Consider the following 13,087-nt stretch of genomic DNA (forward strand, 5'->3'; position numbering starts at 1 on the left):
CAGTTTCTTGGCAATTTCTCGGAGTGGGAGATGTGTAACTTGCTGAGTGCATGCTTTTCTGCTTGCATGATTTGGACAAAAAAAATTAGTTGCCCTACGTGTTTTTATCTCTCACACTGGCAAATGACAGGAAAATCATACTTGGAGGAACAGACAATGTAGTGATTGATAATCCAGCATCCGTACACAGTGCACACTGACATGTTGCGTTAACCTTAATTCCCCCTCCAGCCATTTCAAATAACTTCAGTCGAAAATGTACATTATCTCTGTATTTTCTGTATGTGTATCTGTGTGTGTGTGTGTCTGTGTGTGTGCGTCTGTTTGTGAGTTGTGCCCTTATGACAGTCAACACATATACAGTGGGGAGAACAAGTATTTGATACACTGCTGATTCTGCAGGTTTTCCTACTTACAAAGCATGTAGAGGTCTGTCATTTTTATCATAGGTACACTTCAACTGTGAGAGACGGAATCTAAAACAAAATCCAGAAAATCACATTGTATGATTTTTAAGTAATTAATTTGCATTTTATTGCATGACATAAGTATTTGATACATCAGAAAAGCAGAACTTAATATTTGGTACAGAAACCTTTGTTTGTAATTACAGAGATCATACATTTCCTGTAGGTCTTGACCAGGTTTGCACACACTGCAGCAGGGATTTTGGCCCACTCCTCCATACAGACTTTCTCCAGATCCTTCAGGTTTCGGGGCTGTCGCTGGGCAATACAGACTTTCAGCTCCCTCCAAAGATTTCCTATTGGGTTCCACCAACATTTAGACCGAAAAGACAGCCAGGCCCTCAGCTGGACATGACTGGAAAGCACAGCTCCCTTCATCTTCACCCCTCTACTCCTGCCACCAGTGGTGTTCACCTGCCAAAATACATAAATGTTGACATGAATGTGCCTCAGGGCCAAAAGACCACAGCAGGAAGGTGTCGTTGTATTTGTATTTATTATGGATCCCGATTAGCTGCTGCCAAGGCAGCAGCAATTCATCCTGGGGTCCAGCAAAATTAAGGCAGTTTATACAATTTTAAAAACATTACAATACATTCACAGATGTCACAACACACTATGTGCCCTCAGGCCCCTACTCCACCACTACCACATATCTACAGTACAATATCCATGTGTACGTGTGTGTGTGTACTGCGTATGTTATTGTGTGTGTATGCATGTGTCTGTGCCTATGTTTGTGTTGCTTCACAGTCCCCGCTGTTCTATGAGGTGTATGAATGAGGGAGCTACATAACATTTAGTATGAAGTCACCCAGGTACCTTCACAAGAAATCTCCCATCACCTGCACTACTTTTTCTGTTACCCTCTGCTTTATAGCAGAAAGAGACTGCTATGGGACTTGGCATCAGTAGCACAAAATATATTTACACACTATTTACAAGATTGTGCTACTGATGCCAAGTCCCATAGCAGTCTCTTTCTGCTGTAAAGCAGAGGGTAACAGAAAAAGTAGTGCAGGTGATGGGAGATTTCTTGCGAAGACACCTGGATGTGAAGAAGCCAGCCCAAAGAGTACCAGTCAAAAGTTTGGACACACCTACTCATTCAAGGGTTTTTCTTAATTTTTACTATTTTCTACATTGTATAATAATAGTGAAGAAATCAAAACTATAAAATAACACATATGGAATCATGTAGTAATCAAAAAAGTTTGTTAAACAAATCAAAATATATTTTCTATTTGAGATTCTTCAAATAGCCACCCTTTGCCTTGATGACTGCTTTGCACACTCTTGGCATTCTCTCAACCAGCTTCACCTGGAATGCTTTTCCAACAATCTTGAAGGAGTTCCCACATATGCTGAGCACTTGTTGGCTGCTTTTCCATCACTCTGCCGTCCGACTCATCCCAAACATTCTCAATTTGGTTGAGGTCGGGTGATTATGGAGGCTAGGTCATCTGATGCAGCACTCCATTACTCTCCTTCTCGGTTAAATAGCCCTTACACAGCCTGGAGGTGTGTTGGTTCATTGTCCTGTTGAAAAACAAATGATAGTCCCAATAAGCCCAAACCAGATGGGATGGCAAATCGCTGTAGAATGCTGTGGTAGCCATGCTGGTTAAGTGTAAATCACAGACAGTGTCACCAGCAAAGCACCCCCACACCATAACACCTCCTCCACCATGCTTTACGGTGGGAAACTACACACGCGGAGATCAACCGTCCATTGCTCGTGTTTCTTGTCCCAAGCAGGCCTCTTCTTCTTATTGGTCTCCTTTAGTAGTGTTTTCTTTGCAGCAATTTGACCATGAAGGCTTGATTCACACAGCCCCTCTGAACAGGTGATGTGAAGCATTTATTTGGGCTGCAATTTCTGAGGCTGGTAACTCTAATGAACTTATCCTCTGCAGCAGAGGTAACTCTGGGTCATCCATTCCTGTAGCGGTCCTCATGAGAGCCAGTTTCATCATAGCGATTTATGGTTTTTGCGGCTGCACTTTAAGAAACATTCAAAGTTCTTGAAATATTCCATATTGACTGACCTTCATGTCTTAAAATAATGATGGACTGTCATTTCTCTTTGCTTATTTGAGCTGTTCTTGCCATAATATGGACTTGGTCTTTTACCAAATAGGGCTATCTTCTGTGTTCCCCCTCTACCTTGTCTGATTGGCTGAAACGCATTAAGAAGGAAATTAATTCCACAAATTAAGTTTTAGGAAGGCACACCTGTTAATGCATTCTAGGTGACTACCTCATGAAGCTGGTTGAGAGAATGCAAAGAGTGTGCAAAGTTGTCATCAAGGCAAAGGGTGGCTATTTGAAGATTCTCAAATATAAAATGTTTTGTTTTGTTGAACACTTTTTTGGTTACTACATGATTCCATATGTGCTATTTCATAGTTTTGATGTCTTCACTCTTATTCTACAATGTAAAAAATAGTTTAAAAAAATAAAGAAAAAACCCTTGAATGAGTAGGTGTGTCCAAACTTTTGACTGGTAGTGTATATATTTAATTAATTTCACTTTGTGTGTGGTTTGTGATGTGTTCACTTATGACATTAGATCAGTGTTGGCTGCTAACTTGGCCCTTATCTTAACTAGTACACTTCTCTGTTGGGAGGCATTGGATCAGCATTCTCGTCGCGTCTCCTGTTAGTACCTTTTATGTAGGGAAGCTAATGATCCATCATGTATGACATTCCTGGGAGTGTGTAAACTTGTATTTTTTATTACCCTAGCATTTTTGTATGTTCTCTATAGTTATGTACTTGAAAATTAATACATTTACCAATTCGGCCACTTGGAGGCCACTTGGGTACATTTGGGCAAACTCGTGAGGAACACCTGTTATTTAGCTCCCTCATTCTTGAAGGTATCAGTCTGAAACTTTGCACATACACTGTTGCCCTCTTGTAGATAACATTTAAATTGACCTCCAGCTTCCTATCTGAATGTATGCCTTTTCTTTTTCATGTCAAAGATGATGCAACAAAAATTTAAATAGAAAACGTACAAGATTACAACTGACAACACCCTTGGCAGTATAGACAACAGTATGATGATAACACTTAGAAAGGATGGGAGGTATTACCTGAGCGGTGCTTGGTATATCTCTAATTCAATATCTTAATGCAACCTTGAAGTGTGAAGAGAGGGTCCAGGTTCCTAGATGGTTTTGGTGGAGTCCATCATCTCTGTAGAGCATATTTTGTTTCCAAAAAGTATTGAAATTGTCAACAAAAGTTATGCCAACAGAGTGGCAGTATTCTTTAACCCAGATATGAAGTGCTAAGCGCCTGCCAAACCGTTCGCATCCGTGACCCAGCAGCGGCACAGGGCCAGAGATAATTGGCTGCTTTTCAGAGCCTTTCAGGGTGTTGATCAGCTCAGATGGGAAGGGAGAGGTGACTTCACTAGGGAGGGGTCTCTGCAGGGCAGGGAATGAGTATTTCTAAGAAGCCTCAAAAGTTTCAACAGACCTGTTTTGCATGTCTCCTTAAAAAATTATGTTGCAATATTGCAAAATTGCCCAATGTGTTGACAGCCAGATGAAACAAAGGTAAATGGAGACAAAAATCCAAAAATATATTTTTCATCTACGAAATGATTTCATTCACAATGTTGTTGATCCATCCTCAGTTTTCTCCTATCACTGCCATTAAACTGAGTAACTGTTTTAAAGTCACCATCCTCTCCGGCAAGGAAGGATGCCTGTATCTTTGTAGTGACTGGGTGTATTGATACACCATCCAAAGTGTAATTAATAACGTCACCATGCTCAAAGGGATATTCAATGTCTGTTTAGTTTTTTACCCATCTACCAATAGGTGCCCTTCTTTGTGAGGCATTGGAAAACCTCCCTGGTCTTTGTGATTGAATCTGTGTTTTGAAATTCACTGCTCGGCTGAGGGACCTTACAGATAATTGTATGTGTGGGGTACAGAGATGAGGTAGTCATTCCAAAATCATGTTAAAAACTATTATTGCACACAGAGTCCATGCAACTGTCCATGCAACTTATTATGTGACTTGTTAAACACATTTTTACTCCTGAACTTATTTCGGATTGCCAAAACAAAATGGTTGTATACCTTTCAGCTTTTCATTTTTAATGATTTTTAAACATGTCTAAAAACATAATTCCACTTTGACATCTAGATTTAATCAATTTTAAATTCAGGCTATAACACAACAAAATGTGGAAAAGGTCAGGTGGTGTGAATACTTTCTGAAGGCACTGTATCATCACAACAATTATTATCTGGTTGATTTATTACTTGGTCGAACAGCAAGATATTTACGAGCAATTTAGAGCAGACCGAAATGGCTTGTGTCAACTTGAGCTAGCTAACTAGCTAGCTAGCAAACGTTAGCTAGCTAGCTAAGAACACATGCAGTAATTCAAAATAGCAATAAATATACTTATAAACAAGTGAAGGTACTGAACCTACCCAGCAGCTGCTGAGTATATTCTTCCACTTCACTGCTGCTTCAAGAAAATATTTACTAAAACAGTCTGAGCTGAATGTGTCTCACCGACAGCATGAGGTTGGCGCCTGAAACTGATCATTTGAATCTACAGTAGGCATAAGCTATTACTGTAAATAAATACTGCATACTTTAATGTTTACAGGAGGCTTTCAATTACAGTTAATAACAGTATGTTTCTGCATTTTACACATAATGCAGTGCAATCTACAGCATTAATGCTGTAAAACACATTTACAGTATATTCCTGTGCATTCTACAGTGTTTTACTGTTGAAATTACACTCTTAGTGAGTGCAGAGAATCTTCATTTGTGCGTGAACGAGCGTGCTTATGCTGGAAATAGAATGCATGGGAGTGAATTAGAGAAAGCAGACTGCCCAGTTACCTCTGGAATTGTGAAATGTATAGTTGGAAATTATCTATTATTTAGTGTTGATAAGTTCAACTGCAAGCCAGCATTATGTATTAGCTTACTTATAAAAAATAGTGTAGCAATGCATGAATGCAACAACATTCTACTTCTACTGCGTCTGACTGACAACATATATATATATATATTTTTATGTGTATGCCTTGATTTGCAAGGGAGTGCTTATTTCTTACTGGAGGTGCACTTATAAAGGACATGTAATTTGTTTGAATCCTGCCCTGTGCAACTCCACTTCCAGCCTCAGTCACACCTCTAGCCCCTGCCACTATCTTGAAACCCTTGCCCGGAGCCCATACCCAGGCCCCCTTAGCACCAGCCCCTGCTCTGACAACTGATGCTTAAAGATAGTGAGGGAGATAAGTGTCTCCAGCTTCAGAGATTTTTACAGTTCGTTCCAGTCATTTGCAGCAAAGAACTGGAAGGAATGGCGGCCAAAGGAGGTGTTGGCTTTGGGGATGACCAGTGAGATATACCTGCTGGAACGCATACTACGGGTGGGTGTTGCTCTGGTGACCAATGAGCTAAGATAAGGCGGGGATTTGCCTAGAAGAGATTTTTAGATGACCTGGCCAGTAGGTTTGGCGATGTAGTGAGGGCCAGCCAATGAGAGCGTACAGGTCACAATGGTGGGTAGTATATGGGGCTTTGGTGACAAAACGGATGGCACTGTGATAGAGTACATCCAATTTGCTGAGTAGAGTTTTGGAAGCTATTTTGTAAATGACATCACTGAAGTCAAGGATCGGTAGGATAGTCAGTTTTACGAGTGCATGTTTAGCAGCTTGAGTGAAGGAGGCTTTGTTGCGAAATAGGAAGCCGATTCTAGATTTAACTTTGGATTGGAGATGCTTAATGTGAGTCTGGAAGGAGAGTTTACAGTCTAACCAGACACCTAGGTATTTGTGGTTGTCCACATATTCTAAGTCATACCCGCCGACAGTAGTGATTCTAGTCGGGCAGGCGGGTGCAAGCAGCGTTCGATTGAAGAGCATGCATTTAGTTTTACTAGCGTTTAAGAGCAGTTGGAGGCCACGGAAGGAGTGTTGTATGGCATTGAAGCTCGTTTGTTAACTAATTCCTGCCCCAGCGCTTTTACTAGCCACAGCTCAGAGCGCCAGCCCCAGCCCCTTCCCTAGCCCCTGTCCCAGCCCCTTCCCCTGCCCCATTCATAGCTCCAGCACCCTCCATAGCCACAGCACCCTTCTCAGCCTCAGCACCAGCGAGCCACAGCCCCCTCCCTAGCTCCATCTCCAATGCAGCTCCAGACCCAGCTGGAGTCTTTGGCCATCCTCCTCTTTGGCCATCCCCCTCTCTCTCCCTCCACAGTAGGCTTGCCTGGAGCTGTAGAAAATAGGTTAGGTCCACAGGGAGAGGCTGACACGTGCCTGGATAGGATGGAAAATGTGGCTTCTAGGGTCTTCCCGGGATCCCATATACACTACATAACCAAAAGTATGTGGATACCCCTTCAAATTAGTGGATTCGGCTATTTCATCCACACCCGTTGCTGACAGGTTGCTCATCGAGCACACAGCCATGCAATCTCCATAGACAAACACTGGCAGTAGAATGGCCTGTACTTGAGTCCCTGACAACTGCAGAACACGTGTATGGTGTTGTGTGGGCTGGCGGTTTGCTAACGTCTACGTTGTGAACAGAGTGCCCCATGGTGGCGGTGGGGTTGGGCAGGCATAATTGCATTTTATCAATGGCAATTGTTTCATATGCCTCATAGATGGAGGTTTTGCTGGTGTACTTGCAAAATTAGTTTGAGTTTGTTAGTGGACATATCATCCTAATGTTCCAAACATTTGCTGTGTCGAACGCACCTCTGGGTTGGGACTGCATCCAGGTAAATGGGTGACAAATTTTTGCTTGCTTAATACTGAGTGTGTTAGTGCTAATTGTTCAATTCTTTATGTTGAATAATGCATACAGATGCTATGCCTTTTCTATGTCATTAGAGAAGGCATTCATTGAAAAAGAGAACCATATTCGTGAACAGTATTGTTTTGGTGAAAGTCAGCAGTGTTTCAGGCCGTGCCTCAGACATTGTGTGTCTCTTTTGTGCATCCCAAATGGCCCTATGCACCCTAGTCAAAAGTAGTGCACAACATTGGGAACAGGTTGCCATTTTCCCCTGCTAGCTGAATCCTGAACCTTAGCAGGCAGACAGGATGTCGACTCGCCGACTGTGAAAGCGGCGAACATGCCGTTCCCTGATTGCTGTTATTTCTCTCTCATCCCCCAGATGTGGGGAGAGCAGTCCACGCGCCGGCCGACATCACAGAGAAGGTGGTGCAGCTCTTCAGGAGTAAAAATGAATTTACCTTCCTGGCCTCCATCCAGCAGAAGTCCTCCTCGTCAGGTGTCATCTTCTCCATCCATGAATCTGAACACAGGTAATGCATTTTTAATCCTTTTATTACTGCCTTTTCAGCATCTACTTTCTCTATCTGCCACCACTATCGTCAACTAACTTTCCCACCTGTGACTCTGAATGGCCCTTGTTGGAATTGAACCCACATATGACTTCTTGTCGCATTCATTCCTTGAGCATTTGCAAGACGAATTTGATCCGCCCGTTGAAAATATCAATGTCAGATTACTCTGTTTATGTGAGTGATGGAGGGAAAGGAGTGGGAGATGTGTAACTTGCTGAGTGCATGCTTTTCTGCTTGCATGATTTGGACAGAAACAATTTGTTGCCCTACGTGTTTTTATCTCTCACACTGGCAAATGACAGAAGGAAAATCATACTTGAAGGAGGAACGGACAATGTAGTGATTGATAATCCAGCATCTGTACACAGTGCACACTGACATGTTGCGTTAACCTTAATTCCCCCTCCAGCCATTTCAAATAACTTCAGTCACAAATGTACATTATCTCTGTATTTTGTGTGTGTGTATCTGTGTGTGTGTGTGTGCGTCTGTTTGTGAGTTGTGCCCTTATCACAGTCAACACATATATACAGTAAGCTCCAAACGTATTGGGACAGTGACACATTTGTTGATATTTTTGCTCTGTACTCCAGAACTGTGGATTTGAAATGATACAATGACTGAGAAAGTTACAGAGGCATAAATATCATACCCCCCAGAAATGCTAACCTACCTCATATTGTAAAGGTGAGAGGTTAGCATGTCTTGGGGGTATGATATTTGTGCATGTGTAATTTACTCACTCATCATTATTCACGATTCATTCAGGATTATCCATAATCATGATGGCATCCACATTAATGTAGAAGTGTTTAGAAACATATTATATTCTTATGTACAATAAAAGTGACTCCAAAATGACACAATACATTATTTAAATACATTACTAAAATGGCGGGACTATGTACAAAAATTGCTGTCATTTCTAAATGGTTCACCCAATATAGATGAAAATACCCTCATATTAAAGCTGACAGTCTGCACTTTAATCTCAGTCATTGTATCATTTAAAATCCAAAGTGCTGCAGTACAGAGCTAAAACAATAACAAAAATGTCACTGTCCCAACACTTTTGGAGTGCCCTATATTTTATTGTGAGAAGAATATAATGGAATATAACACAATAAAATAGAAAGGATATTTTTTTGACAAACTATTGCTGAGTGTCGCAAGTGTGCACGTGTGAAACACCCTTTGGCAAAATGACAAGCTGTCTGTCTTTTTGGTTAAGTCTCTAAGAGCTTTGCACACCTGGATTGTGCAATATGTGACCTATATTATTTTCTATCAAGTTGTTGTTCATTGCTATACAGACATTTTAAGTCTTGCCATAGATTTTCAAGCAGATATAAGTCAAAACTGTAACTCGGACAATCAGGAACATTCACTGTCTTAGTAAACAACTCCAATGTAGATTTTGCCTTGTTTTAGGTTATTGTCCTGCTGAAAGGTGAATTTGTCTCCCAGTGTCTGGTGGAAAGGTTTTCCTCAAGCACAGCCTTTCTTAAAGAATGGGTCGCGACAGACCTGTTAATGATGGGTCGCAACGAGTCAGAGTAAATGCATAATTATTTCATTAATTACTGGAATTGATTTGGCCAAGTGCATCTGCGCTCTCTGTTCAGTGCGCTCTCTGCTTAGCAGCAGTCTCTGCTCAGTTTGCCTGCTGCGCGAGTGGGAGAGGGAGATGCCTCTTTGCGGTTTACCTGATATTTTTTCTGCTGTTTTCTTGAAGATCACTCGGCGACACACACTGTGCAGCGTTGTCGTTCAGCAGCAGATGATGCGCTGTCAGCCACTGACTTGTCATTCCCACTCGCCATTACTCACCACTGTCATCAAATGGACTCATGCTAGCCACAAGTTCTGACTGAGCTCAATTGTCTTGAAACGCAATGACGGTAAACCCAGGGAGATCTTTCAGAACAGGGCAGAATGCTTCAGGAAGCAGTGATTCGACAGTGGAAAAGTACGTCAGCTAGCAAGACATTGTTGTCATTTTATAACAGGTGATGATAAGCAGAAATAAGTGAGTACTAACTCATAGTAGTACCAATGAGTTTCTCTTTCAAACAATCCCCTGGCCTTGTACACAGCTAATAGCTAACGTTAGCCAAAGCAAGCTAGCTATCTACTGATAGTGCAACCCTAAGTAACAGTACAGATGAAAAATGATCACAGTACATCTTACTGTAGAAATTATTGTTGAAACCTAGTCTAGGTTGGAATTGTTGCTGTTAAAATACAAGTAATACTTTTTATTCTGAACTGGAATATACTGACTGAAGCAAGATGCTTTTTTAGGCAAACACACTCACACAGTTCTGGGTTGCACATCTACAGTCTGAAGCGTTCTCCTGCCTGACTGAGAAAGCAGTAGATGTTCAGATCAAGTTTGGCACCACATACCTATGTGAGTCAGGGTTCTCAACTCTGACATACTTAAAAAAACAAGTACAGAAACAGTCTCAATGCTGAGCATGACCTCAGTGTTCCAATGTCAAAAACTGAGCCCAGAATAGACATGCTTGTTGAAAACTTCAACCAGACACACACCTCTCATTAGGACTGTGTGTGTGTGTGTTAGTTTTCTGGTCTACATCTGTGTGATGTGATCGATCAGTTTATTACAGTTCAGAATAAAAAATATGTATTGTATTTTAACAGCAACAGTTCCAACCTAGATTTTCTTTCAACAATAATTTCTACAGTAAGATGTACAGTAGGCCAGATCATTTTTCATCTGTACTGTTACTTAGCGTTGCACTATCAAAAAGCCTGTTTTGACCCAGCCAGTTGGGTTGTGTGAATAACCCAACAAGTTTGGTTGTTGGGATTACCCAAACGTTAATTTAATCATCAGTTGGGCATTTTTTTACTCTCATGCTGGGTTGACCTAGCAGCTGGGTCTTTTTTTAATGTAATCCTTAGGTTATTTTCAGGAGGTGTGGCCTATTAGAGGCGTGGCTTTCAACTAGATCTAATTGGCCACCCGTGAGAGTGTTTTGGTATTTGGTATTTTATTAGGATCCCCATTAGCTGTTGCAAAAGCAGCAGCTACTCTTCCTGGGGTCCACACAAAACATGAAACATGACATAATACAGAACATTAAAAGACAAGAACAGCTCAAGGACAGAACTACATACATTTTTTTTAAAAGGCACACATAGCCTACATATCAATTCATACACACAAACTATCTAGGTCAAATAGGGGAGAGGCGTTGTGCCGTGAGGTGTTGCTTTATCTGTTTTTTGAAACCAAGTTTGCTGTTTATTTGAGCAATATGAGATGGAACGGAGTTCCATGCAATAATGGCGCTATATAATACAGTACGCTTTATTGAATTTGTTCTGGATTTGGGGACTGTGAAAAGACCCCTGGTGGCATGTCTGGTGGGGTAAGTGTGTGTGTCAGAGCTGTGTTTAAGTTGACTATCAAAACAATTTGGGATTTTCAACACATTAATGTTTCTTATAAAAAGAAGAAGTGATGCAGTCAGTCTCTCCTCAACTCTTAGCCAAGAGAGACTGGCATGTATAGTATTTATATCAGCCCTCTGATTACAATGAAGAGCAAGACGTGCCACTCTGTTTTGGGCCAGCTGCAGCTTAACTAGGTCTTTCCTTGCAGCACTGGACCACATGACTGGACAATAATCAAGATTAGACAAAACTAGAGCCTGCAGAACTTGGTTTTATTTAGTGTGGTGTCAAAAAAGCAGAGCATCTCTTCATTACGGACAGACCTCTCCCCATTTTACAACCATTGAATCAATATGTTTTGACCATGATAGTTTACAATCTAAGGTAATGGCAATCTTAATTACCAGATTCAGCTGATGTCCAGAACTTAGGGAATGATTTGTACCAAATACAATGCTCTTAGTTTTAGAGATGATTAGGTCTAGTTTATTAGTGGCCACCCATTCTAAAACAGACTGCAACTCTTTGTTAAGGGTTTCGGTGACTTAATTAGCTGTGGTTGCTGATGCGTATATGGTTGAATCATCAGCATACATGGACACACATGCTTTGTTTAATGCCAGTGGCAGTTCATTGGTAGAAATTACCGTCATGTTTGACATTAGAGAAGCTTCCAGAAGCTTTGAGTTCTATTAGATAGATAGCTCTGAATCCATTATATGGAATCCTTCACTCTGCCGTCCGACTCATCCCAAACCATCTCAATTTGGTTGAGGTCGGGGGATTGTGGAGGCCAGGTGATCTGATGCAGCACTCCATCACTCTCCTTCTTGGTCAAATAGCCCTTACACAGCCTGGAGGTGTGTTGGGTCATTGTCCTGTTGAAAAACAAATGATAGTCCCACTAAGCCCAAACCAGATGGGATGGCGTATCGCTGCATAATGCTGTGGTAGCCATGCTGGTTAACTGTGCCTTAAATTCTAAATAAATCACAGACAGTGTCACCAGCAAAGCACCCCCACACCATGACACCTCTTCCTCCAGGCTTTTCAGTGGGAACTACACATTTAGAGATAATACGTTCCCCCACACCGCGTCTCACAAAGACATGGTGGTTGGAACCAAAAATCTCCACCGGTCTAATGTCCATTGCTCGTGTTTCTTGGCCCAAGCAGTGGTTTCTTTGCAGCAATTCGACCATGAAGGCCTAATTCACACAGTCCCCTCTGAACAGTGGATGTTGAGATGTGTCTGTGACTTGAACTCTGTGAACTCTGTGAAGCATTTACTTGGGCAGCAATTTCTGAGGCTGTTAACGCTAATGAACTTATCCTCTGCAGCAGAGGTAACTCTGGGTCTTCCATTCCTGTGGTGGTCCTCATGAGAGCCAGTTTCATCATAGCGCTTGATGATTTTTGCACTGCACTTGAAGAAACTTCTTGAAATGTTCCGTATTGACTGACCTTCATGTCTTAAAGTAATGATGGACTGTCGTTTCTCTTTGCTTATTTGAGCTGTTCTTGCCATAATATGGACTTGGTCTTTTACCAAATAGGACTATCTTCTGTATACCCCACTACCTTGTCACAACACAACTGATTGGCTCAAACGCATTAAGAAGGAAAGAAATTCCACAAATTAACTTTTAAGAAGGCACACCTGTTAATTGAAATGCATTCCAGGTGAGTTTGCAAAGCTGTCATCGAGGCAAAGTGTGGCTATTTGTTTAACACTTTTTTGGTTACGACATGATTCCATATGTGTTATTTCATAGTTTTGATGTCTTCACTATTATTCTACAATGTAAAAAATAGTTAAA

At 41.4% G+C, this 13,087-nt stretch overlaps 1 protein-coding gene across 1 annotated transcript in view; it reads left to right on the forward strand.

Moving 5' to 3' along the window:
- Positions 1–13,087, forward strand: part of LOC311111696 (protein kinase C-binding protein NELL1-like) — a gene marked incomplete at its 3' end in the record, with an annotated part of 508,863 nt that overhangs the window by 76,381 nt on the left and 419,395 nt on the right. Inside the window, exon 3 of the mRNA XM_084154490.1 lies at positions 7,649–7,799. Coding sequence (XP_084010616.1) covers positions 7,649–7,799 — 151 coding nt within the window. The remainder of the gene's footprint in view (positions 1–7,648; positions 7,800–13,087) is intronic.

Source organism: Coregonus lavaretus (assembly GCF_964263955.1).
Source record: "Coregonus lavaretus genome assembly, chromosome: 37".
In the NCBI taxonomy this organism is placed as follows: Eukaryota; Metazoa; Chordata; class Actinopteri; order Salmoniformes; family Salmonidae; genus Coregonus; species Coregonus lavaretus.